Source organism: Exophiala mesophila (assembly GCF_000836275.1).
Source record: "Exophiala mesophila strain CBS 40295 unplaced genomic scaffold supercont1.4, whole genome shotgun sequence".
Classification (NCBI taxonomy): Eukaryota; Fungi; Ascomycota; class Eurotiomycetes; order Chaetothyriales; family Herpotrichiellaceae; genus Exophiala; species Exophiala mesophila.
The window spans coordinates 4,061,651-4,085,012 of record NW_015622507.1 but is presented as its reverse complement, the minus strand read 5'-3'; the positions used below and the strand labels follow the sequence as shown (position 1 = coordinate 4,085,012).

Here is a 23,362-nt window from a genome sequence, read left to right as displayed (position 1 = left end):
GTCTTCCTCGTGTACAATTCCAAGATCAGTTCCGCTGCACGGGTAATAGGTTGAGTTTGTCCTTGCGAGTCGAGATGCGGCTGCGCTGACGTGGCTGAGAAACCCACACTGGTCATTGCACCTGCGGCATCAATGGAGGATAAATGTGCATTGACACAAAACGATTGGCTGCCGTTCCACAAACGTTTTATTGTTGTTCAATAGTCAAGAAAAGAGCCATTCTGATCCGTTCTGATGGAAGCGCAACAATGGCTCCTTCCGAAGGCTTTCGCGTATCTGCATATCTTCAGATAAGAATTCTTCATCGTTGGTTCCTCGACCTTAACTTCTAACACCACGATGAGTGCGCATTTGCACCATTGCCAGAATGAAAACACCCCTTCCCTGGTTGTCACCACCATTGCATATTGCCCACGCGGACCATGACCATGACCCTGACCATGACCATGAAGCCGCACATGAATCTGTCGGCTCGTCGGCTCCTCCCCAGAAACCAACGGCCAAGGGACCCATATTTCGACATCAACGTGAAGCGAGTGCTATTGAATTGTTCTACGACCTCTTCTTTGTCGCCAATTTGGCCAGTGTCACCGCTGAGAATGAAATCGTGGACGGTGCAAGTATGTATCATATGGTCCCAATCGATGCCTCCTTCTCACAGAAATTGACTTGTATCCTCCAGTTCTGAAACGATATTTGGGTTATTTCACCCTCATCTGGTTCACCTGGCTGCAAACCATACTTTTCGACGTTCGCTTTTCTACCGAGTCTGTTTTTCAGCATGTCCACAAAGCCATTTCTTACGCCATCATGATTGGCTTCGTCATCTGTGCGGCATGCTACAACACTAACCATGTCCGTTCTACGATCGACGGCTTTCGCGCGATGTCGCTAGTCTTGATGGTTTCGAGGTTGGTCCTCGCAATGCAATACTCTGTGACATATTGGTATGTCCGTCAGTACGACAAGACAAGAGCACCCTTCTTGTTTACTATAGGATGTCTCTGCTCCACTTCCTTGGCTTATTTTGGCTTGTTCTGGGGGTTCGACACGGCTCCGGACTCGTACATTGCTTGGTGAGTGGTAATTTCCTTAGGGTTGAGTGAGTGTTAACATGGATAGGTATGTCCTTAGTGTGGCTGAGGGTGCTACGGTCATTGCCATCTCATGTAAGTGGAGAGTCGTCAGTTTCAAGCGCACTCATCTCATCGAACGTTTGGGTCTGTTGACCCTGATCGTCATGGGTGAAGGTGTTCTTGGTCTGGCCAGGTCCACTTATCGATTGTTCCAGACTTTGAGACGGCCAACAGCAGAAAACTTTGGTCAGTTGATCTGCGCAATGGTCTTGGTTGTAAGTACCACGTAACATGGATGTTGGAGTTCAATATGCTAACCGCTGTCAGTACTTGATCTTTATGTTATATTTCGGTCACGCTGAGCATGACAAATTCGGCTCGATTCGCCAGCAAATCTGGATGATCTTGCATTTTCCACTCCATGTCGCCATCCTCTTGACCCAAGAAGGGTCGAACTTTCTGATTTTATCGAGGGTCATCAGTCACATTATTTCTTACTGGGATTCTCTATACCCTCTGCAGAACTCTGTCGATTGGAACGACTTCTTCTCCGAGTACGATTCCGTTGATGGGGTTCTCGGATCGATTTCTGGGGACCTGCATCAATTGTTTCATGTCACCTTCCGGGACCAAGAGGCGTTACTCACTATGTACAACTACACTCGCGATATTATGGCAATCCAAAATATTGGCCATCCTTTCAACACCACTGAATGGCAGGTCGAAGCAAGTGTTGTGATCGACCAACTGTGGAAGGGGATAGAGGATGCAGTATACTCGAGTTTCGGTGTCGATGGTCTGGTCACTCAAGATCACCGACCTCCACCTGTAGAAGCTGCATCATCACCTCAACATATCATGGAAGCCGTTTTCCTGTATTTTTTCTTCGCCGCCGGCGGCCTACTGTTCGTTCTGTCGCTCATGACGATATTTGCGAAGAAAATCCCCACCAAGGACATGTGGCTTTCGGTTGGAATTAAAGTCTTGATTGGCTTTCTATTGTTGGTGCCCTTGACTGCGAATTGGATGCGAACGGACGCCAGCGAGGCGTTTTATCTGAGTCCTTGGACGACAGTGGTGGTCATGTTTGGTTATTTGACTGGTAAGTAAGCGTGAAACCATGTGAGGATGGCTACTGATAAATTGTGCTCAGTGGTTATAGCGGATCATCTCATAGCATTGTTCTATCATCGAAGACGACGTCATAACACATCATAGCTATACCAAAACCCGAGGAGAGGAACGAGGACAGAAATATTCGTGAGAGGAGAACTTCATTTTGTGAATTAGCTGAATAGAATACATGGTAATAATGACTTATGTGGTGATATCCAAACAGCACCGAAGGCATTAATGGGATCGTACAAGGACATTCTGCAAATCTTCGGTTCAGGAGACGTCGATATCAAATACCTAGGTGATCTTGAATGTTTCTAAGATCGTCGGCAGGGGGTTTCGAGCCTTGTCTTGTTGCATCGACTTTATGCCAAGACTTCCCGTGCACAATCTGCAAACACTGCAAACACTGCAAACTTGACAAACATAACCACTCACTGCAACCATCAACTCTTTGCTAGAGGTTTTTACACTTCAAACCAGAAATACAGCGAGGTTACCATCTTGTTCACCGTCGGCCCCTGGTGAATTCTTTACCACTGTCGCAAGTCGACTTCTCGTTTCCCAAACCTTCCCCCTACTCTAGCTATCCTCGCAAACCCCCCAACAACCATGATTTGCTCCAGCTGCCGCCGCTCCCTGTTACAGGCAAGCATTCGAACTTCGCAGACAGCAGCAACAGTTGCAAAATCCTCCGCGACATCATGCTCTTCAACACCATTCACCTCCCGCCGAGTTCCCTTCCCTCTCTTCCAACCTCTCTCTCATCTTCGCTCCGTATCAACCGTCCCCTCAACTCCCAACGCAGCTCCATCAACACCACCACCTAGCACATCGACCTCAACTTCAACCGCAAACCCAACCCAATCCTCCTCGCACCCAGCCGCATCCCAACCCCTATCTACACCCCAGACCAAACCTCCTACTACAATCAAACCACGAAAACTCCAATCCTCCGTCCCCGGCGGCGCCGAACTCAAAGGTCTCGGCTACACAAAAGCCCAACCCGTCATCAAAGCAATGGAAGATGATGAATATCCTGATTGGTTGTGGGGACTTTTGGAACAAGGAAATAAAGCTCCGGGAGAGACAAAGGTTGATCTTTCTGGTATGCGTATCCCAATATCTATTACGATATCCTCCGTCTATTCGAAAGGATATATACTCCCTTTCTTTTTTTTCCCGTTTCTTCTTGCTAATTTGTCACTCTTCTTAATTTAATAGCAATGACGAAAAAACAACGCGCACGATGGGACAAAGCACAAGAAAAAATCCGAGCCAAAATGCCGGTGAAAATCCCTCTTCATGAACAAAGCATGGATTTGACTCAACCTGGTGATGATGCTATTACTAGTTTGAAGAGAAGACAGGAAATTACAAAGAGTAAGAGGGTTGCGAATAGGAAGGATATTAGGGAGAGTAATTTCTTGAAGACGATGTAATACGAGGTACTTGGTAGTTAGTTGATGGGGGAGTTGTCTTGGAGGATGGGAAGTGTATGATAACAGCAGTTTTCGAGGTGTGGTGCAGTGCTGTTGTTGAGTGATTGTTTGTTGGGATTGTATCGACCTGGTGAATCAGGTTAGGTTGTTTGAGGGTGGTGAGGACTATCCACTGTATAGACTGTAACCCAGAGCCGCCCCTATCCCGCTTAAGAGTTGGCGGTTTGAGAGAAAGATGTTTGTATAACAAAGAATTGTATAAAGAGTCTTTTCTTCTAGCGTGCAGACCATATGTATAAATGTGGTGATCCTTATGTATGATGATACATAGTAGTTTATCAATCTCATTGTCGTCGTTCTGATATGCTGGGTCCTTCCCCGAGAGAGCGAGAGCATTGGAGGAAGTGGAATCTCGGTCACCAACATAAATTTTATTCCAAAGACACCGAGGCCGATGGACGTCAGTGTGGTACCAGTATATCCCTAGACTAACTAACTACCTTGTGAATCAGAATTCAATAAACCTGGTGTCATCTTATGGACCTAACCCTCCATCCCCAAATGACTAAATAACCCCCAATTTCAATGCTCATGCTCGTGACCTCATTCATGCTTCGTGTATGGTGTCGTGTGCCCCCCAAAATTCAATGCGTCATTGGATGTAATCAATCAAAGGCGTTGCCGCGTAATACCACGTCTCTGCTCATCTCCGCGGATAGTGCCAGGCAGTCCGGAAGAATGTCCATGGACAAAATCCACCATTCTCATTCATCCATCAAGGGCCTCAGACATGCAGACTTGCTTTTGATGACATGCGAGTATTCATGATGATATAAATCTCGCAGGTCGAAGATGGCTCCTGGACGTGCTGTTTGAAAGAGGAGGGTATCAGAATAATCATCTGCTCCACACCATTTTCTCAAGCCCGGACGCTGCTACTGCCCGCGCCCCATCTGAGTCTTCTTAATCCACTGCCGGTGGATCGCAGAGTCTCTTGTCCGCAAGAGCTGGCACCACCAAGGCCGTTGGCGCCAGATATGCTGCCGGATGTGATGCCCATTTCTCCTTCAATTCGGCCAACTTCACGACCCCATGCATATCCAGCACTGAAACTGATGGCCGAAAAGACGAGTACCACACCGGCCGAAATCATCCAAGATGCAAGCGTCGGACTGATAAATTCATCTTGTGAGAGAGCGGCAGCTCGGCTCGCCGCAGCACGGGACTTCTTCGCCTGCCGGTCTTTACTCGACTCTCGTGACTTCCGCTTGACTTGCTTAGGAGACGATGTCGCTTTAGGAGCGGTATTTCTTTGCGAAGGAGAATTTAATTCTGATTCAGGGACTAGTCGTAGAACTGCAGGCTGATTTGTTACAGGCCGTGTTGGTTGAGAAGACACGCCAGCGCGTGGTTCCTGTGAAGTTTTTGGTCGGACTGCGGCAGCGCAGGAGAGAAGAGTAGTGAGAGATGCGCGGAGAGCAGCGTCATGATCTGGTTGATATGAAGACATATCCGAACGAGTTCTCGTCTGGCTCTGTCGTTGATAACTCCTCTGAGTGATTGTTCGATCAGAATGACGACCTTGGTCACGGGATCGGGCGGACGACGATACAGGAGGGAAATACGAGTCTAGGTTGGGCCGATCGTGTGATGATGACGAGACGGGTTGTGAGAATGCGTGAGGCTGCGGTGTGAAGACGGGCTTTAGGCTGCCAACACCTAGAGCGGTTGATGTGTCATCGTCATCGGCATTTTCATCGTCCTGCTGGGTGATGTCTTCGTTGGAACTGCTCAGGACATGATCGCTCTCACTTCCACTCTCCTCATATTCGTCTTGGCTACTTCCTGCAGCGCTGATGGCTCGAGGCTCTTGAGGAATGGAATGAGCCGAGGAACGGAATTGCCGGGACAATCGTTCGGTGTCAGAACGAACATGAAGGCCCGTAGTGACAATATCGTTCAACGTGGACGATAAGGAAGACGAGGATGGGTGAGAGGAGATCTCGATCCACGAATCTGTTAAAGTGAGTATATTGCTACTGAAGTTCGGGCTGGGGCATTGTCTACCTTCCGAGGATCGAATTGGGCGAGTGCTGGCCGATACCCTTGTGGTACTCGAAGATGCTGTCGGAGATTGTGTGTCTGACTGGGTGCCAAAAGGCTCCATTGGATCTGGTCGCATTTTTTCAGGGATGAGCGGAATGGCCGACTCGATGACAGTACTGCGTGTGAGGTGGCTCTGGGGGAATTTCGTATGTTGGTCGAGGGGATGACAATAAGAACGGTCTCCGCTTGGGCCGCAATCCGAATCCTCGATCTCTTTGACACTCGAGAATGAAATGAGGGATCGGTCGAACGCACGAGCTTCAGATGATGAGATGATGGAAGTAATGTCGACGAGATTGAGATAGCGAGTGGTCTCACCGCTGGCAATGGCGGTGATAGCGGTGATGGCGTGTGAACTTTGGTGGGGGAAGGGGTGGGACTGGAGACAAGAGGAGCGGAATGGCTTGATTGCAGTCAGAAGTGGAACCGGAGATTACGCGACTAAGGGTGCCACAGCCTAAATGCGGACAAGAATGTCGACTTCGGCGCACCAGGTCCGGTCTACGGCTGGTCTGGAAAGGTTGATGGGGGACCAAGGGCCTAAAGGCTAGGGGCCGAGGGGGCTAAGCAACCCTCAAAAACTGTATTCAGTCCCCTAAATGGTGCGGAAAGAGCGAGTATGTACTGAGCAGGTTTCTGTAACGATGGATGATGGATCGTATCTTCGGATCGAAGAGGAAGAGTTGAAGTTGATTCAGATTGACTCAAAGCGCCCAATGTAAGATGCAAGACCAAGATAGATGCGTGCAGACAACCTGAAAGAAACGAGGCTCAGTCAAGACAAGTTTGGGGGGGGGACAAGATGCCAAGTGGGAGCCTGGATCATTTCCTGCATGCAACCACCAGCGGTCCGCAACAGAGAGAGTAAAGAGAAGGGTTTGACATGCAAGGGACAGCGCAAGCCCAGCAAACAACTTGTGGCCAGCCATGTTTGATTCCTCGAGTACGAGTACGCAGCAATCAAGGCACAAGACTGCGTTGGACCAGAAACGTCACGCGCCCCAATCATGCCGTGATTCAACAAGTCACAGCCCGTTGACAGTGTGTCAGGATGCCAACTCCCATATCCAATCATGCCCATGTCTGGCGATAAGAGGCCCGTGGAGGCCCAAGAGTTGAAGTCCAAGCTCCGACTTCGGTTTGTGGCAGCGTCATGCATCTTGAACCCGTGACCCCCTCTTCTCTCCCCTCTCATCCCCCTCCTCACCATTCTTACATACTCCGTACTGCAAGTTGCAGGCCCAACGCTGCCCTCAGGACACGATGACGCCTCGGCCCAAGTAGTTAAGCTGAGTGCAGGAAGGCGTGGAGGGTCCGGTCAGCTCCTGCATTGCCAGACGACTACGACAACGTAATACTCTCCTTACACAGTCATCCTTCTGGCTTGGCATGTGAACACTCTCAAGAGTGAGCCGTAGTCATACACTCTAGTACGCATACTCTATGTGTAGTCACGTAAAATCAATCTGCAGGTGATCAAGACAAGGGTAATTTGAAATTCCATTGTATTACGGAACAGGAGTTACCGAGCAAAAGACACAGCACCCAAATGCACAACTTTTCTATCCACTCAACGCCTGCACACACGTAGCAGCTTGACCCTCGAGTCCGCCGACCATCTGAAAACCAATGGTGATAAGCAGCTTGAGATGGCTCTGTGCTTACCTTGGTTGAACATGACGTACAGTACTTAGCAAAAGAACCAGGAAACGACCGACATGATCCAGCAACAACAGCCTCCCTTCGTCCACGTTGTTGGTTTAGAAGGTAGTCTTCTTGCCGCTAAAGTCGCCGAAGCCGCCACGGTTGGTGCTTCCACCTCGTCCACCGCGTCCGCCACGATCTCCAAAGCCTCGGCCACCTCCACGGCCACCGAAACCACCTCGACCACCACGGCCACCACGATCGCCGAAGCCACCACGGCCGCCACCTCGTCCACCAAATCCACCTCGGCCACGAGCTGGTGAGTCTCCGGTGTTCTGACGCGGTTGGCTGTAGTCAAGGCGAACAGGTCGACGGGCAATGTATCCTCCTTGCATCGCTTCGAGGGCAGCGGTTGCTTCCTCTACTGTCGAGAAGGTGACATAGCCAAATCCCTTTGGTTGGCCGCTCTCACGGTCGGTGGGAATGCGAACGCTCAAGATGGTACCGTGTGGGCTGAAAGCATCCGAGAGGTCTTCGTTGCTGCATTCAAATGCCATGTTGCCCACAAACAATGTGTCACTGGGTTCGCCGGTTTGGTCTCCGTACGACTTGCGACGGTCTTGGGTCTTTTCTCCTGCGTTTTGTTTGGCGTTGGCGAAGTCGAGGTTCAAGGCGCGACCGTCGATTTCAGACCCTTGCTTGGCAGCATGAGCCTTTGCGGCGTCTGCAGCATTGACGAACTCAACGTAGCCGAACCTGCATTGTGTTAGATCAAGTATAGGTATACATAGTCTGATATATCACTTACCCCTTGGAACGACCAGTAGCACGATCAGTGATCAGTCGCACTCCAGACAATTCACCAAACTCCTCAAATTCCTGTCGGAGCCAGTCTTCGTCGACGTTCCATGACAGGTTGCCGACGAAGAGGTTAGCTCCGTTGGCAGGCTCTTCGACCTTGGTCTTCTTGGCTGCGGGAGCCTCTTCGTCCTCAGCCTTGCGTTTGGGGGCAGGAGCGGCGCTTTCCTCTTCGGCCTCCTCCTCGCTGTCGCTTCCACTCTCTTCGCTATCACTGTCGCTGTCGCTGTCACTGCCCTCGTCATCAGAGGCGGAAGCTTTGGTGCCGTTGGCCTTGGGTGCGACTTCTTCCTCGTCACTTTCAGACTCGTCCGATTCAGAGTCAGAAGCTGGCTTGGCCTTGGCTGCAGTCACCTCCTTGCCGGAGCTGGATTCATCAGAATCAGATTCGGACTCGGACTCGGACTCGGACTCGTCGCTTGACTCGTCGCTAGAATCATCTTTGGCGGCAGCTTTCTTTCCGTTGGTGACAGGAGCCTTAGCCGCTGGTTTGGCCTCAGCCTCACTTTCGCTCTCACTCTCACTCTCGGACTCCTCAGATGAGGCTTCCGAGTCTTCTTCTTCTTCCTCCTCAGAGCTGGACTCTGGGGTGGGTTCCTTGACGGGAACTTTCTTGCTCTTCTTATCCTTGGCCCCCTTGGTGGCAACCTGCTTTGCGATATCCTTGCTCTTGGCCTTTTCGGATTGGGCCGGCTTGGTGACAGCGGCGCCCTTGACCTTGGTCAGGATATCCTTGGAGGCTTTGGCCGCCTTGCCCCCAGATTTAGACACTGCTTTGGACATGATGTCGTTGGATGGTTTCTGTTGAATAAGATGGTTAGCATATGCAGGTCAAATAGGATTGAGGGCGAAGAAATTTACTCAAGACCCTCGTGAAAATTATTTGCAAGACTGGCAATTTCCTCAGGACCACTGCTAGCAATAGTGTGCTTAAGTTAGATGCGGCAAACCCGTCAACCCACAATGTGAATTTAAGAGCCCTCAGATCTCACAGTCAGATGCTTGACGCAAATGACAGGCAGATAACTTGAATATTACCGAAGTAACAAGTTTCTGCAAAGCGCGCAATATGCCTCGAAGCTTTCAATGGGACAGATCGGTCAACCAACGGGACGGGACAGGACAGAGACAACCCTCAGTGATATGTGCAATACCCCTCAGTGCTAAACCCACAGAGCCCTCGATAGACGTCAATAGAAGCCCTCGATATTTATTCCCACGATAAAATGTTGGTGCAAAAAGATGCAAAGTAATGCGTGGAGTAGTAAAACCTTGAGAGATGGAAGAGGGTAATGAAAGAGAGTCGGTCAAGGACTTTCTTCCAGAAAAATTTCACACGCTAAGATAAGATAAGCCGCAATTCAGGTGGCAGGAATTTTTAGTATGGGTCTGCTAGTGGAGACCCGAGCAACAAAGGGTCTAGTCACGTGAAAACATCTCTCACGTGATCTGGTGGGGGATCTTGGGGCGCGTTCTTGCAGGCCGACGCGTCTTCAAGTCCACCGAAGATTCTCCGGACAACATCGCTGACTGTCAAGCACATCAATCTCATCTTGGGCACCACCACTCGAGTCTCTAGAGCAGTGCAGAAGCTGTATGAACTGAGCAACGCAAGTCCCTACGATGATACGACCTCATGACCAAGCATAACCTTCAGCATTCCCTTGCTTGGCTTTTGCGTACTCGTCATTCGTTTGATCACTTGGACCATGTCACCTCTATCGTGTCTGGATTGACACCAGAAGATGCTACCTCAAGTCCCGACGAGGAAATGGCCAGACTACAATTAGCACCACAGATACAACCACGACCCAAGTTGACAACAACTACACCTCGCAATAACGTCCTGCCAACTCCCGATCCCTCAAGAGCCTCCGACGATCGTGGATCAATCCTGCTATCCACGAAAGCCCGGAAAGTCGAAACCCCATCGCAATCCCGAACCCTGCCGCGCCCGCGCCGCACTCCACAAATCAGCGATGCGAAATGGGACGGCTCCGAAAGTATTCTTGACATCGACGAGATCGACCTTACTGGAGACGATGTAACTACTTCTTCTCTGGGGGAATTTGGAGATCCAGTCCAACTATGGGAGGAGGATGCCGCAAAACGTTCAGGGCCGATACACAGCAAAAAGAGTAAGAAGAGAAAGAGCGACGAGTATCATGCGGACCTCAGTTCCCCTATGTCTGCCCCCAGCAAGGCTAAGCGGAGGCAACATTCGGCAAGCGTCAATTGTACTACACCGCCGGCTTTGCATAATCTAGACAGTCGACCGCCTACTGATGCTCTTCCCGAGACAGTCTTTGAAGAGTGTTCTGACAACGCCATGAACTCAGATCTCGAAGCTCTTCACGAAGCCGAGGTTCTCTTCGAACCCCCAAAGCGACAGGGTAGTCAAGGGTTCGACGACGTGCGACGCCAAGTCACCAGTCAACCAAGGTCACCGAATAAGATGGTCGGTCCTGACAACCACGGCCGTTTCAATGTGACGACAAAGTCACCCGTTCGACTGGAACGGTGGCCTTCGATCTCGGAAACGCCCTTAAAAACACGAAACGAGCGTTCTCCGTCGCACACCTCAACTCGACTTTACACAAAACTTGAAGCTTCGTCACCATCGAAACTCTGCTCCCAGCCGCAGAAGGACTCGAGGCCAGGAAACCTTGATCGTGTCGCAGCCTCTCCACTCAAAAGAACTTCTGGTCTCACCGGAGTCAGTGACAGCCTCACAACGGAGCAGAAACATATTGTCAACCGCTTTATCGCAGATGGACTCGACCAATGCCAGGGACTGTTGGAACGTCTGGAGAAGTCGAAGAAAGACATCCAGAAGAGAATTGGCGACGAAGTCTGTGCCCATGGTGCATATTCGGATCACCTACCGCAGATGCTAGTTTCAATTGAGCAGAAGCTTGTCTCAGTTAGACAGCTGGTCGATGAGCACACCGCCATGTCTCATCTACTCCAGCAGAGAAAGCAATTGACCAAGAAACGGGAGGATCTTGAGGAATCGGGTTATATTCTCAACCCAATGGAGGAGGGGAACGTACTCATGGCCTTATGCATGGACATCAACCGCTCAATGGTGGAGATGAAAGCCCGCGAACTTTCGATCTTCAAGCTCCTGGAGAAGGCAGGAGTGTCTACAAACTCAAGCCTGACGGAGAAATTCCAGGTATCGCCGTCAAAAGTGTCCTCCGCTAAGCAGATCCTTGTCGAGTCTACACAAAGACCAGGACTGCACGCCGGGAGAGCGATACGGGAGGACAATCATGTTTCTGCTGAATACGTTTCAACTCAGTCTGTCGTCCAGACCCCCAGCAGCAAGCATTTCGAAGGATCAGAGAGGCGCAAACAGACCCGATCAACTCAGCCTTCAAGACAAATAGCCATGTCTCCCAATCAAAGTACAACATCCCGCACGAAGACAATCAAAAAGTTAGCAGCTGGCGTCGGCGCGTCACCAAGCCGCAAAAACACGAGCTCTCATCAAGACACTGCATTGAGCAAAAGTTACTCCAGGATGATGGGGTCGCCGCCGAGTGACAACTTCTTCGACGACGTCGAGGACGACGATTTCGATTTCGAGTTGGATGACGAGGAGGAATTGCTGAAACTAACTGAAGCAATGGAGCACGGTACAGCCTCGGTACTTACTGATGTACAACCAGGGCGAAGTGGTCGCGCAGCTCTATCAGAGGTCAGCGACAACATCCGGAGACTGTCTCCTGTCAAGAGACCTTCAAATCATGCGAGTTCATCAAATTCATCTTTGATGCAGTTTCCATGGTCCAAAGATGTGGGTTCCGCGCTGAAGAAGAAGTTCCACCTACATGGGTTTCGCCAGAATCAACTGGAAGCTATAAATGCGACACTTGGTGGGAAAGATGCGTTCGTCCTCATGCCCACCGGAGGGGGGAAGTCGCTTTGCTATCAGCTCCCCTCAGTAGTCGAAAGCGGTAAGACACATGGAGTTACAGTTGTCGTGTCTCCCTTGCTCAGTCTCATGCAAGATCAAGTGGACCATCTGCAGAAGCTACACATTCAGGCGTTCCTGATCAATGGAGAAACAAGCGCGCAACACCGAAAGCATGTGCTCCAAGCCTTCCAACATTCTGAACCTCAACGCTTCATTCAATTGTTGTACGTGACTCCGGAGATGCTGAATAAGAGCGTGGCGATTGTGGACGGATTCCTGAATTTATATCAGCGAGGACTTCTAGCCCGAATCGTGATTGACGAGGCTCACTGCGTCAGCCAGTGGGGCCACGACTTTCGCCCTGACTACAAGGCACTCGGAGAGATTCGCAAACAATTCAAAAATGTGCCAGTCATGGCCCTAACGGCTACCGCAACAGAAAACGTCAAGATGGATGTTATCCAGAACCTTGGTATGGATAATGCGGAAGTCTTCAAACAAAGTTTCAACCGTCCAAATTTGTCCTATGAGGTTCGACCCAAGGGAACACAAGCACAGGTCCTAGAGGAGATCGCTCAGCTCATCGACCAGTCATACAGTGGGCAGGCGGGAATCATCTACTGCCTGTCCAAGAAGAATTGTGAAACTTTTGCCTCCGCTTTGAGAGATCAATTCCATATCAATGCCCGACACTACCATGCTGGAATGGCATCGGCGGAAAGAATCGACACACAAAAGCGATGGCAGTCAGGAGAGTTCAAAGTCATTGTAGCCACCATTGCCTTTGGTATGGGCATCGACAAACCGGACGTTCGTTTTGTCGTCCACCAGACCATCCCCAAGAGCCTGGAAGGATACTACCAAGAGACTGGTCGAGCTGGGAGGGATGGTGCACGATCCGGCTGTCATCTTTTCTACAGCTACCGTGACACCATCACTCTCAAGAAAATGATTGAAGACGGCGAAGACGGCAATTACGAGCAAAAGGAAAGGCAAAAACGCCTACTTCGAAATGTTATTCAGTTTTGCGAGAACCGCAGTGACTGCCGTCGAGTCCAGGTCCTCGAGTATTTCAACGAACACTTTCAGCGTCAAGGCTGCGGGAAAACATGCGACAATTGCAACTCTACGGACCGATTCGAGACCTGCGATTTCCGGGACCATGCGAAGAACATCATCCAGCTAGTGAGACAAGTCCAGCAGGAAGACGTGACCTTGTTGCATTGTGTCGATGTCTACCGCGGGGGAAAGAGCAAAAAGATCACCGACCTGCGACACGATCGCCTCAGCCAGTATGGATTGGGCGACGCACTGGGAAGGGGAGATGTTGAGCGTCTCTTCTATCGCCTCATGAGTGAAGACGCTCTGGGGTCTAAGCATGTGATGAATAATGGTGGCTTCCCTACCCAGTATGTCACCGTGGGCCCAAAAGCCCTCAGGTTCGAACAGTCTCGTGATCCTTGGGAACTCGACATCCTCGTGTCCCCTCGAGGGAAAGACAAGGCCAAGAAACCAACCAAGGCGAAGGGCCGAAAGAATGCCGCCGCCCTCAAGAGTGCACAAGATGATTATCCTGCGTCGACCAACGTATCCTCACCGGTGCAACCTCGTGCACTGGGGAAGCAACCTCTTCGCAGGCAAGTTCCCGATTCTTCCGATGAAGATGAGGGAGAAGACAGTGATGGATTTGCACCTGTTCGAGAATATGGAGCTCCGCGTCCGGCTAAGAGATCTCGCATCGGTCCAGCGATTACAAACGATGAACAGATTATGGATCTGGATGAGATCCATCAATACATCCTCGAAGATTTTGTCGAGAAGGCTCGATTAGAGCTGGGTAAGATTCTCATTGCCAAGAATCTGAAGCAGAAGCCAGTCTCAGATAGAGTGCTTCGAGACATTGCCATCCATTTTCCACGTACTGAGGCGGGACTGAAAAAGATGACTGGAATGAATGCAGAAATGTACAAGATATGTGGACCAGCCTTGCTGAGGCTGGTCAAGTCGGCGTATAATGAGTATAAGGCGATGGTGGAAGTGGAAGCGGACGATGACCCAAACCATCGAACCGTGGTAGAGATCAGCGACGACGAAGTCGACGAGTCCGACTACTTCTCGGATAGTGACGGGGCTTCTGAAGATGCCACGGAAAGTAGCCACTATTTCGGGGTTGGCGATGACGATGTCAGCCAATTCAACGCTATGAGTCCGTCCCCCCCATCTGCCACAGCTCAATTACTGACTCTTTCACAGTGTCTCAAAGGCCCAATTTCTCTGCTGAGACGGACAAGAAATCTACGAGCAAGACAAGCAACCGCCCTAGAGGTAGGCCAAGCAGCCATCGAAGCTCCCGAGGATCCAAACGCGGATATGGATCTCGTGGGTTTGGGTCCAAAGCCAGGGGCAAAGGCTCCAATGGAAGTAGTCAACGGAGAAAAGCATCCTCCAGCAGACCGGCAAGCACAAGCCATGGAGGGTTGGGAAGGTTTGCCTTTGACAAAGGGAACAAACCCGGTCGAGGTGGTGGTGGCATTGGGATGATGCCTACTTAACGTATTTGACCCAGAACTGCTGATGGATGCTCTATAAGCAGATATTGCATGAGATGTTGAGGTTTATTTGAAGTTGTACCCAGGTATGTATGGCTGCATTCGACAGAGGCCATACTTCAGTGGGACTACAAACAAGTTTCCCAGTTGGGTCGAAAGACATACCTTCCTCGAAATGAATCCATTGGATGCTCCTTCCCTCGAAGCATAGCATCCTTCCTCCTTGACTCCTTCCTGATTCGATATCTCAGCTTGAACGTTACCTCACTTCACTTGATGACACCCAGGACAATCTCACTTCATCACCTGCTGCCCTGGACCTCTAGTCCTGGGTACTCTGTTTTCTGACCGACTCCCTCTCTGCCCCCTAAGTGTTTGAACCGTGCTGTTTCTAGCACTAACTCCTAGGTGTGGGCCGCCGGCCACCCCATCATGCCCTTGGAAGAGATATCTCCCAACAAGAGAAGAGATGTCAGGACAGCCTCTACCCCCGTGGATGACCTGCCTGCAGCCGCGTCCAGTACTTCCTTACGATCCAGTGCGCTTCAAGGTATGCTGAGAACCACCACCGAGATTGGCGATAGTGGCCCTTTTGCTGTTAAACCATCTCGAATTCCTCGCTCTGGTTCAAGACTCCAGTCTACGAGACAACGTTCAGGTTCATTTGACACCTCACTCGCGTATCAACTGCGCCATCGACGCTCCCCTCCGCCTCGCCGTTCTCATCGACATCGAGGTCCGAGGCCAGCCCTGTCAACATCCGGTCTCTCTGCCCATGAAACTGTCCGCACTCATGCCTCCTCCGCCCACCCTGGTCTGAGATCTAAAAAAGCTGGCCCAAGATACCGGTCTCAAGCCCTAGCAGGTTTATCAAGCCCTGGTGATGGCTTCCATGGTCTCTATGCTCACCGTTCTCTCATCACGTTACGCAGTCACAGAGACTATCATAGCCTGCATTCTGCTTCGCCATCGGTCCGTTTCGGGACTGGAAGACAGCATAGAGCAGCCTCACCAGCGTTCACCGATGCTCATATGCATAGACACGGCCCCCGGCGTGGCTATCCTCGCGTTGGCAGTGCTTTCACAGTCGCCTCTTCCCCAGTCTTGTTGTACAATGGACCACCTGGACTCGCAGGTTACCGGTCCGACTTCAACAACTCTCGCTCTTCATTTGCCCATGTTCCTTCTCCCGCCAGATCTTCTCTCAACTTGGCTACCATGAATGCATGTCCAGCCAATAGGACCGCCACACCATTGTCTGCTTCATTGCACCATACCCGAAGTATGTTGAATCGCAGCGCAGCATCTGTTACAGCTCTTCCGAGATCTCCAACAGACTCAGCGGCTCCACATTACTATGACTATTCGGAGTCCTTCCTGGAGGAGGAGTGCTTTCAACCAGGCGGCCAAGACGAAAGTGATATTCAACATTCTCACATCATGAATCACGCTGTTCACGAGCGTCAAGCAGATGTCGAACGTCGTCAAGCCCAGTCTCCGTTTGGCACTTTGCCTGGCTCAACCTTCAAACCCGCCGAATTGCCGACTAATCACAATCGACGGGCAAGTGAACAGTCGAAGCATAGCTTCTCAGGGGTAATCCCGCGAAGAGTTTCGAGCCTTGCAGCAACATCGACCCATCAAGAGTCCCGCGAGAGTAGCTTTGTATGCATTTCGTTCTCCACAGTCATCTTTTCTGCTAACTTTAACCAACCTAGGGCATCTTTCCAGCGGCTGTCTCCGGTGAGGAAAAAGAAGGTCATCAACCATCGCACAGCTCCCGCCGGGCAACCGTCTCTTCGTATGCTCACTCTAGTGCCTTCTTTGTGAATGCAAGCCGAAGTCCTCGCGATCTTTCCACCTTAGCTGCTCGTGTTCATTCACCGATATTTGACAAACGAGCTTCCACTGCCTCGCTTTCCGGCCTGCTCGATGGCGAAGACTTCCAAAGAGAGAGGCAAGATGGGCATCCGCAAATTCAACGCAACTCGCAATCAGAATGGACTCTCCCGTCACTCTCTTTTCGTCCTCTGTCCCTGCTGTCTCACTGTTCAAATACAGGGGAGCGACCCAAGACATCAGGTGACACGCCTTCTAAACAATCACGAGAGATCTTATCCCCAATGCCTGAACGGCCCATGTCTTCCCAAAGTCGGAAACGATTCAGCAGAATCTTAGAGATAGACGATGGATACGATACCAAAGAAGCCAAAATGACATATCAGTCTCTCCCTGGACAGACCTTTACGAGACTCACTGTCGTTGAGGAAGCCTCGGACACTCAGCCAACGGATGATGGACGAATTTTGAGCCCCTTTGGAGGCGATCAGGTTTTCCTCGGCGACCATATCAACGATCTCGAATCTAACGACCCAGATCGGCATGTGATGTCACCTGTGAAGACCGCGTCCAGTCAAATCACCATCCACGACAAATCTACAGTCGAGTCTCTGCTTGACAGGCATATTGAATGCCTTGGTCTACAAGAAACCGATGATCTACTAGGAGCTGATGACAGTTCAGATCGGAGGCATGCTCACCTTGAAGATTCATCGGCCGCTTCTTTTCGGCCAAAGACCACTATACCCAATTCATTTTCGCAGCTGAAAGTTCGTCCTTCCACCTCAAGCTCTTGTCAGCACTCCAGCCTTGCAAGCTCAGAGCGACGCGGACTTGTGCCTAGGCGACTATTTGCAAGTATGGATGCACGTGTGCGTGCGCCCGCGTCAATCAGTGACATCCCTGCCTCTCGTTCTTTCTCGTCGTCCACAACGTTCAGGCGAATGCCGCGTTCTTCTGGATGGCAGACGCTTCCATCTACGGTAGAGCCTGTGTCAACGACACACATCGCACCAACCTTGTCTTCTGGTGAGCTCGGTGATGTGGAATCTGATCCTTCTATAATCAAATTCAAGGTCCGATGTGCTCAGACATTAAGCTTCAGTCCTTCGCTCCCAAGTCCGGTTGCTGGCTCCAACTCCTTGAGCAAGGATATGGATCACCAGAATTCAGTACATCGTAGGTCCAAAAGCGAGGTCATTGTGCGGCAGGAGTCGCATCGTCGACGGAGAATGCGAATCTTGCTCAAGACCCAACGCAAGTCTTGTGAGGCCCAACAATGTCCGGCCTCTGTTGAGGAAGATGATGGCCTAGGAACCCTTGCACAGGAGGGTATGCCTGATGGAAGTTGGACGACCGAATCCTCGAACAAGGATGCTCCCATAACCTCACCTGTTTTAGGTTATGCAGAGTTGAGTGCCGAATCAATCATTGCTCAACCTGGATCTGCCGAACCTACTGCAAGTGTGTTGCTATCAAGTTCAATGCCAAAGAGGTGGGCTAGCGTGCTTGCATCGATGCCAGAACCCGTCAAGAAAGGCGTCGAAATTGTTCGTAAAGCATCGGTTCGGACAATACATTCACACAGGAGTAATACGAGCATCATCGAGCCGCTGAACAGCACTCGCCAGAGCTCCCAGCTCCCACGGGTGGGACCAGTCCCCCAGTTGGGCCCTCCCGAGCTGGGACCACCATTGACTTCATCTGATCTCAACTTGTCTCTACGCTTCTTTGGCTCGTCTCAGCTTCCTTCGGTTGGCCCACCGCTACGAGAGGTGGAAAGTTTCTTCTCTGACGACAGTTCAGCACAAAACCAGAGAGCAGGGGTTCGCAAGAGGTTTGACCTCCACAGTTTCAGGAGTGGCATGACCAAATCGACAGGAGTGCTAGGTACTAGAAGCCAGCAGCCCACACCCCACAGCCGACGAGGGTTGATTGCAAGCGCATCATGGCAGTTGAAAGGGCAGAAGTCGTTTGAGTATAGCCATCCGATCCCCGGCACAACGGTACCCATGACTGATTTCCAATACAGAAAACGGAAAATGCTGGAACGGGTCAAAGATTGGTGGAAGCGTCAGTGTATGCAAAAGACTTTTGCAATGATGAAGAGAAAGCATGGACGGAATGGACGTGGTGAGGGATAACGGTTTATGGCGGCCTCGATCAGTTGGAGGCTTTGATTTGATTGGGGTGGAGAAAAGTGCGAGCATCGACTGTCGCGAGGGGGTCAAAAGATGAAAAGCATGGGGAGGCATATGGGCATATTGGTGTATTAATCGAAGAATACATGTATGGAGAGATGACCAAGTAGAATCTTACATAGACAAGACTATAAGTATACATCCGTTCCTGATTGTCGTTTCTTCTCCAGGACCACGCACGAGGCTGTGAGCCATGATGAAAAAAGATGAAGCAGCATCAGGAATTGGCCTGATACCACTTTTCGAGATGGGCTGGAGAGTCCAGTGGGAATCAACCCAAGGACTCGGCAACCAAGATGAGAAATTCGGTTTCTGAAGATATTGACCCAACTCCCAAGCTGTCAAGAGTCAAGACATGATTCAATCTGGAGTTGTGCGACCACCCGTCACCGACCTTGAACGGACGGTGATGTGGGTTGCAGTCAAGGCAGAAATATAACAGTCTAGAATCTCTAGCAGAGAGATAAGCCAACACCAACAGACATGGTCTCCCTGAAAAGGATCTCAGTCAAGAGTTTTTTTGAGTGGGACAATCAAGTCCAGTCCAAATGAGACGCACCCACTCAAAGTGCACAGTACCCATGCACCAAGAGGGGTAGTCTCGTAACCATCAACGACCCTGTCACGCCAATTCAGAGGCTTCAGATGGTAGAAAAGGATCGTGTTCTGGTTATAGCGTGTCCAAGAAGTTTTGGGTTGTTTTGAGGGCTGTAGAATGTGTGATCCAGGTGTGATGGGTCCCGTCGAACAACATCCCACCTCCACCTGGCATGCTGGCAGGCATCTCAAGAGGTTTGTATATCTTTAGATTAGATTCTGTGAAAAGAATCCTTCCAATTTTCAGTCATTCGATCCATGTATGTATCCCACGTTTACCGGATCAGGGTTTTCGTAGGGCCACGAAATCGGGTGTCATAACAATATTTGACTTTTGTGTGAAAGGCGCCGTCGTCATCTGTCTCCAAAATCCAGGATAGTATGGAAGCTGGGAAATGGTCTGGCAAGCAACCTTCAGAGTTTGTTTGTTTGGTAATATCCCTTGCGAGTGCTCCCTTCTGCCCTTTTTCCTTTTGTTGAAAGGAGGGTGACGACAAAGTCAAGATCCGTCAGTGCTAGGTATCCCTTTTTTTCGCCAACTCTCAGCACTTCGCATCTTCGAGTCAGGCATAGGGAACCCTGCAGTAACAGAATCCACCCCTAAGACGAGTCTCGGTGGAGGAGAAGAATGAAAACAAAACCTCGCACTGAAACTCGCCCTAAGACCAAGTTCCTACAAGCCTGCCGTGAAGCTAAAGGCCGTAGCACAACCCGGTCCGTCGTCCAGGCAGATGGTACGCACTTGCATGTGGTTATGTTCATTGTTGAAAAGGTCTTGAGGGCCACTGGGAGGGGAGAAGGTGGGTTTGGTGTTGGACAAGAAGGAGACAAAGAAAAAAAAAGAACAGCAGTGCAGTAACCACAACATGATGAAAAAAGTCAACGCCAGAAGATAGGAAGGGCCCCCCAAAACAGGGGCCGACCCACACAACAGGGTAGAGACAACATCTCGTTTGCAAAAACCGCCGTGATGACTCCAGGCAGTGGCGACGCAATACCAGACCCAGCCAGCCTGCAACAACCGCCAACGGATGTACAGCTGCTACCAAGCCAAAGCACACGGTCCAACCCCCCTTATCTTGAGTTTTGTTGTCCTCTTTCCTTTTCTCTTCTCTTTCTTTCACTTCCACTTCCTGTCCCTTTCCCCTTAATCCCAGGGTTCGTAGGACCGTCTCCTAATCTGAATCTCTCGAAAGAAACAAAGCTGGCTCACGCCGAGTCACCTCGATTCTCTCTGATCCCTAGCTCCCTTGCATTCGACTAACGAGTACAGGACAGACACTGACGCGAGTATCTTAGAGACTAGTGATGCAGATAGGATCGGGGTTCAAGGCCTAGCTTGGGTATGGGGTGAGGACGTTGGATGGTTTTGTGGCACACGACATCCTTGTCGTCCCGATGGAATGGCTCGTGTCTCGTCACGTCGGGTTCGAGACAACGAATGTCAGACGATTTGAGCACAGGATCTCTTGGGAGGGTCTTGAAGCAGAATTGAGTAAAAATAAATGAAGATAGTATTAGGTCTGCAAATAGAGAGACTGATCAAGAAGACGAATACCAAGTGGAAAAGGGTCTAGTAGAGAGACAAGAGGGAGAAGGATGAATGAAACAGGAGAGAAGAGAAGAAGATCTTTTGTCCAGAAGATGTGAATTGCTTCTCGTGTTATATTTGAACTGGAGCAGGCAGGCAGCACAGACAGAGACCCATCTTGTTTGTTGAGAGCTCCATGGCTCCCTCCTTCTCCTTGGAGAAGAAGATCTCTGGGGTTGAACCCTGAAATGAGACCCATCCCTCAGTGGAGTTTAGGCTTCCTTAGGCTCTGCTCCCAGCCGGGCGTGCGTGGCCAAGGGGCCTGGAGCATCTTCTCAGCGTGGGGAAATACGGGGTGCGCTCACGACAAATTCCGATGAGTCCACCTTTACAACGCATATCATTGGGCATCACCTCCTGTGGTGATGCCTTGGGAGGCGGACATATCAAAAACACTTAAGCCTAGCACGCCTAGTGATGGTAGTGCACAGCTCGACCCAGGGTGGCAACTTGATTGTTGGATCCCTTGGGCCCCGGCTCTCCAATCATCTTTTGATATTATGTTCTTTTTCGCACGCGTGATAAGGATCTTTGTGACTTTGTCCCGCCTTGTCCGCCCCAGGTTTCTTCTTGGCCAGTCAGCACAGTCAGAGATCAGATCCACATACGGAGTATGTACGGAGTACCTATCAATAAGAGTTTGAAGGGCCACGAGGGCTGAGGGGCCCATAAGGCTTCTCGTGACCATTTGTATCATTTCTACTCGTCACTGGTGTACCGAATGTACGGAGTATTACTCTGGATCCACCACGTCGGTGTCCACCGCCTCCGCGTCGTCCAACTCCAGCGACAGATCGTCCATGTCAACAACTCTAGTTCTGGCCGCACGTCTGGTTGTTGAAGGCTCCCCAGAAGAGAATTGTGTTTGAGGGACAGTCGACCCGTGTCGCTCAGCCTTGACAGGGCGTCCACTCTGTCTCCAGCTTGACGGCACAGGACTTGAGCCTAGGCCAACAGGTCGACGCTGAGTGCCCGTGACGCGACCCTCGTCCCCACTGGCCTCCGCATCGCTGGTTGCTGTCTCTGCGCGACGCTGCGCAGCCAGATACCGCACTACACGCCTCTTCAAGATAGGGTTTGGCTGTAAATCCCCCTTGACCAGCCTCACCCTACATTCCGGGCATTGGATGCGACGTTCTTGCTGACTCTCCAGCTGCTGCTTCCGTCTTTTCCTGGCTTTGCTATCTCTGATTGCGCTGATCTCTGCCTCCTGCTCAGAACTGAGGGGAACATGGTCGGCTGATGTCCGAAGCATATCTAGAATCGCTTCTTTCTCGTACGAATGATTGCATTTTGTGGATGTCAGGGGATCCTCGAATGGAAGAAGTGTAAGTGGGCATTTATAACTCAGTCGCTCACGAGAAATCTCGATCTCGTCTTCTGAGTCGTCGCTGTCATCTCCATGTACTCGTTGTCCTTTAGAATCGGGCTGGCCACGGCCCTCTTCCGCTGCGAACCATTGTTTTGCATCGGCTAAGGGTGCTCCTTCTCCCTGGGGATCTTGATTGTCATGGACTTCACGTTTCCAACCTGCATAGTCGTTGTTATAGGCGTATCTCTCTGTCAAAGTCTTGCTCTGCCAATCCCGCGCTTGCTGTTGCAACTTCTGCTGTAGGATGGAGTGAGGTGTCGTGGTTGGTACCGTCCCTGCCATTGAGGCGTTCGTTGTTTGGCTCAGTCGAGAATCATGTTCACCAGATTCCATTCCTATTTCAGTGTCGCGGGTGGAAGCTATCGGGGTCGGACTCTGGTTGTATACCTCATCTGTTCGCTGGGTGCTCTGCTCATCTAAAGAGGCTGACAAGACATCTTTCGAGATGGCCGGCAGGTCCTCCAGCCAAATGCGATCGTCGATGACTGCACGGATGCTCATGTCCATCTTTTGTGTCAAATCTTGCACTTGTGTTTGGAAAGCCTCATGTTTGGCAATGTCCTGCTCGTCCAATTGTTCTCCATTTTGTTTTCTTCGACGCTCTTCCCGATCGTATCGTCTCTTGCGGTCGTAGGCTGCCTCGGTGAGAACAGCCGCAGCGTCAGTAAGCTCCTTGACGGCGAGAGCCAGATGTTCAGTCAGTTGGGTAGACTTTGCATGGGTCTTGAGGAGGTCAGCGAGAGCCAATTGGGCAGCGTCGCTAAGAGGCAAGGCAAGACGTTGAGGGACGAAGTCGGAGGGAGCGGAAGACCTTGAGGACGACGATGGCCTAGCAGAAGCCCCGCCGCTCCGAGAAGGTGTGCTTGATGGAACCCGTCGACGCGCAGTAGTGGCCATTGCTGATCGAAGATGCTTCTAGGGTTTGAATTCAAGAAGTATCACAATCGTTGGCTACAAATAATTAGACACATTAATATGAGGTCTGATAACATGTGGCGACGCGTGACACTTTGCGCGTCATTCGAGGAACATGAATGCAGGCGTCTGAC

The 23,362-nt window shown here is 50.8% G+C and overlaps 7 protein-coding genes across 8 annotated transcripts; 4 read left to right on the top strand and 3 right to left on the bottom strand.

The window, feature by feature from the left end:
- Positions 1-277: 277 nt before the first annotated feature.
- Positions 278-2,414, top strand: PV10_06525 (uncharacterized protein). Its single transcript, XM_016371332.1, has 5 exons — positions 278-620; positions 683-1,076; positions 1,123-1,351; positions 1,404-2,178; positions 2,230-2,414. Exons 1-5 carry the CDS (start codon positions 368-370, stop codon positions 2,292-2,294), a joined length of 1,716 nt encoding a protein of 571 aa, XP_016223625.1. The 5' UTR covers positions 278-367; the 3' UTR covers positions 2,295-2,414.
- A 266-nt stretch (positions 2,415-2,680) lies between these two features.
- On the top strand, positions 2,681-3,900 carry PV10_06524 (uncharacterized protein). Its single transcript, XM_016371331.1, has 2 exons — positions 2,681-3,300; positions 3,417-3,900. Exons 1-2 carry the CDS (start codon positions 2,805-2,807, stop codon positions 3,632-3,634), a joined length of 714 nt encoding a protein of 237 aa, XP_016223624.1. The 5' UTR covers positions 2,681-2,804; the 3' UTR covers positions 3,635-3,900.
- Positions 3,901-4,044: 144 nt separating this feature from the next.
- PV10_06523 (uncharacterized protein) lies at positions 4,045-6,250 on the bottom strand. The gene is made up of 2 exons (XM_016371330.1): positions 5,702-6,250; positions 4,045-5,650 (listed from the first exon to the last, which is right to left on the bottom strand). Exons 1-2 carry the CDS (start codon positions 5,814-5,816, stop codon positions 4,554-4,556), a joined length of 1,212 nt encoding a protein of 403 aa, XP_016223623.1. The 5' UTR covers positions 5,817-6,250; the 3' UTR covers positions 4,045-4,553.
- Positions 6,251-7,222: 972 nt separating this feature from the next.
- PV10_06522 (uncharacterized protein) lies at positions 7,223-9,541 on the bottom strand. Its single transcript, XM_016371329.1, has 3 exons — positions 9,104-9,541; positions 8,193-9,043; positions 7,223-8,140 (listed from the first exon to the last, which is right to left on the bottom strand). The coding sequence occupies exons 2-3, from the start codon at positions 9,023-9,025 to the stop codon at positions 7,501-7,503; spliced, it is 1,473 nt and encodes a 490-aa protein (XP_016223622.1). The 5' UTR covers positions 9,026-9,043; positions 9,104-9,541; the 3' UTR covers positions 7,223-7,500.
- Positions 9,542-9,779: 238 nt separating this feature from the next.
- On the top strand, positions 9,780-15,074 carry PV10_06521. Of its 2 annotated transcripts, XM_016371328.1 has the most exons (2): positions 9,780-14,370; positions 14,418-15,074. In XM_016371328.1, the coding sequence occupies exons 1-2, from the start codon at positions 9,879-9,881 to the stop codon at positions 14,714-14,716; spliced, it is 4,791 nt and encodes a 1,596-aa protein (XP_016223621.1). In that variant the 5' UTR covers positions 9,780-9,878; the 3' UTR covers positions 14,717-15,074. The 2 variants fall into 2 exon arrangements, with proteins under 2 accessions (XP_016223621.1, XP_016223620.1); XM_016371327.1 differs by having other exon boundaries at positions 9,780-15,074.
- Positions 15,074-18,808, top strand: PV10_06520 (uncharacterized protein). The gene is made up of 3 exons (XM_016371326.1): positions 15,074-16,378; positions 16,432-18,530; positions 18,585-18,808. Exons 1-3 carry the CDS (start codon positions 15,146-15,148, stop codon positions 18,694-18,696), a joined length of 3,444 nt encoding a protein of 1,147 aa, XP_016223619.1. The 5' UTR covers positions 15,074-15,145; the 3' UTR covers positions 18,697-18,808.
- Positions 18,809-21,531: 2,723 nt separating this feature from the next.
- On the bottom strand, positions 21,532-23,210 carry PV10_06519 (uncharacterized protein; the record flags this gene model as incomplete). The annotated part of the gene is made up of 1 exon (XM_016371325.1): positions 21,532-23,210. The coding sequence occupies one exon, from the start codon at positions 23,208-23,210 to the stop codon at positions 21,675-21,677; it is 1,536 nt and encodes a 511-aa protein (XP_016223618.1). The 3' UTR covers positions 21,532-21,674.
- Positions 23,211-23,362: the final 152 nt, after the last annotated feature.

Excerpts from the sequence above, each read along its gene's own strand:
- PV10_06521 (XM_016371327.1), top strand. The coding sequence starts at position 9,879 with ATGACCAAGCATAACCTTCAGCATTCCCTTGCTTGGCTTTTGCGTACT.
- PV10_06520 (XM_016371326.1), top strand. The coding sequence starts at position 15,146 with ATGCCCTTGGAAGAGATATCTCCCAACAAGAGAAGAGATGTCAGGACA. Across the intron at positions 16,379-16,431 it reads AGTCCCGCGAGAGTAGCTTT|GGCATCTTTCCAGCGGCTGT; the intron begins GTATGCATTTCG and ends TAACCAACCTAG. Across the intron at positions 18,531-18,584 it reads AAAGGGCAGAAGTCGTTTGA|AAAACGGAAAATGCTGGAAC; the intron begins GTATAGCCATCC and ends TTTCCAATACAG.
- PV10_06524 (XM_016371331.1), top strand. The coding sequence starts at position 2,805 with ATGATTTGCTCCAGCTGCCGCCGCTCCCTGTTACAGGCAAGCATTCGA. Across the intron at positions 3,301-3,416 it reads GACAAAGGTTGATCTTTCTG|CAATGACGAAAAAACAACGC; the intron begins GTATGCGTATCC and ends TTAATTTAATAG.
- PV10_06523 (XM_016371330.1), bottom strand. The coding sequence starts at position 5,816 with ATGCGACCAGATCCAATGGAGCCTTTTGGCACCCAGTCAGACACACAA. Across the intron at positions 5,651-5,701 it reads CCCAATTCGATCCTCGGAAG|ATTCGTGGATCGAGATCTCC; the intron begins GTAGACAATGCC and ends TCACTTTAACAG.
- PV10_06522 (XM_016371329.1), bottom strand. The coding sequence starts at position 9,025 with ATGTCCAAAGCAGTGTCTAAATCTGGGGGCAAGGCGGCCAAAGCCTCC. Across the intron at positions 8,141-8,192 it reads GCTACTGGTCGTTCCAAGGG|GTTCGGCTACGTTGAGTTCG; the intron begins GTAAGTGATATA and ends AACACAATGCAG.
- PV10_06525 (XM_016371332.1), top strand. The coding sequence starts at position 368 with ATGAAAACACCCCTTCCCTGGTTGTCACCACCATTGCATATTGCCCAC. Across the intron at positions 1,077-1,122 it reads CCGGACTCGTACATTGCTTG|GTATGTCCTTAGTGTGGCTG; the intron begins GTGAGTGGTAAT and ends TAACATGGATAG. Across the intron at positions 1,352-1,403 it reads TCTGCGCAATGGTCTTGGTT|TACTTGATCTTTATGTTATA; the intron begins GTAAGTACCACG and ends AACCGCTGTCAG.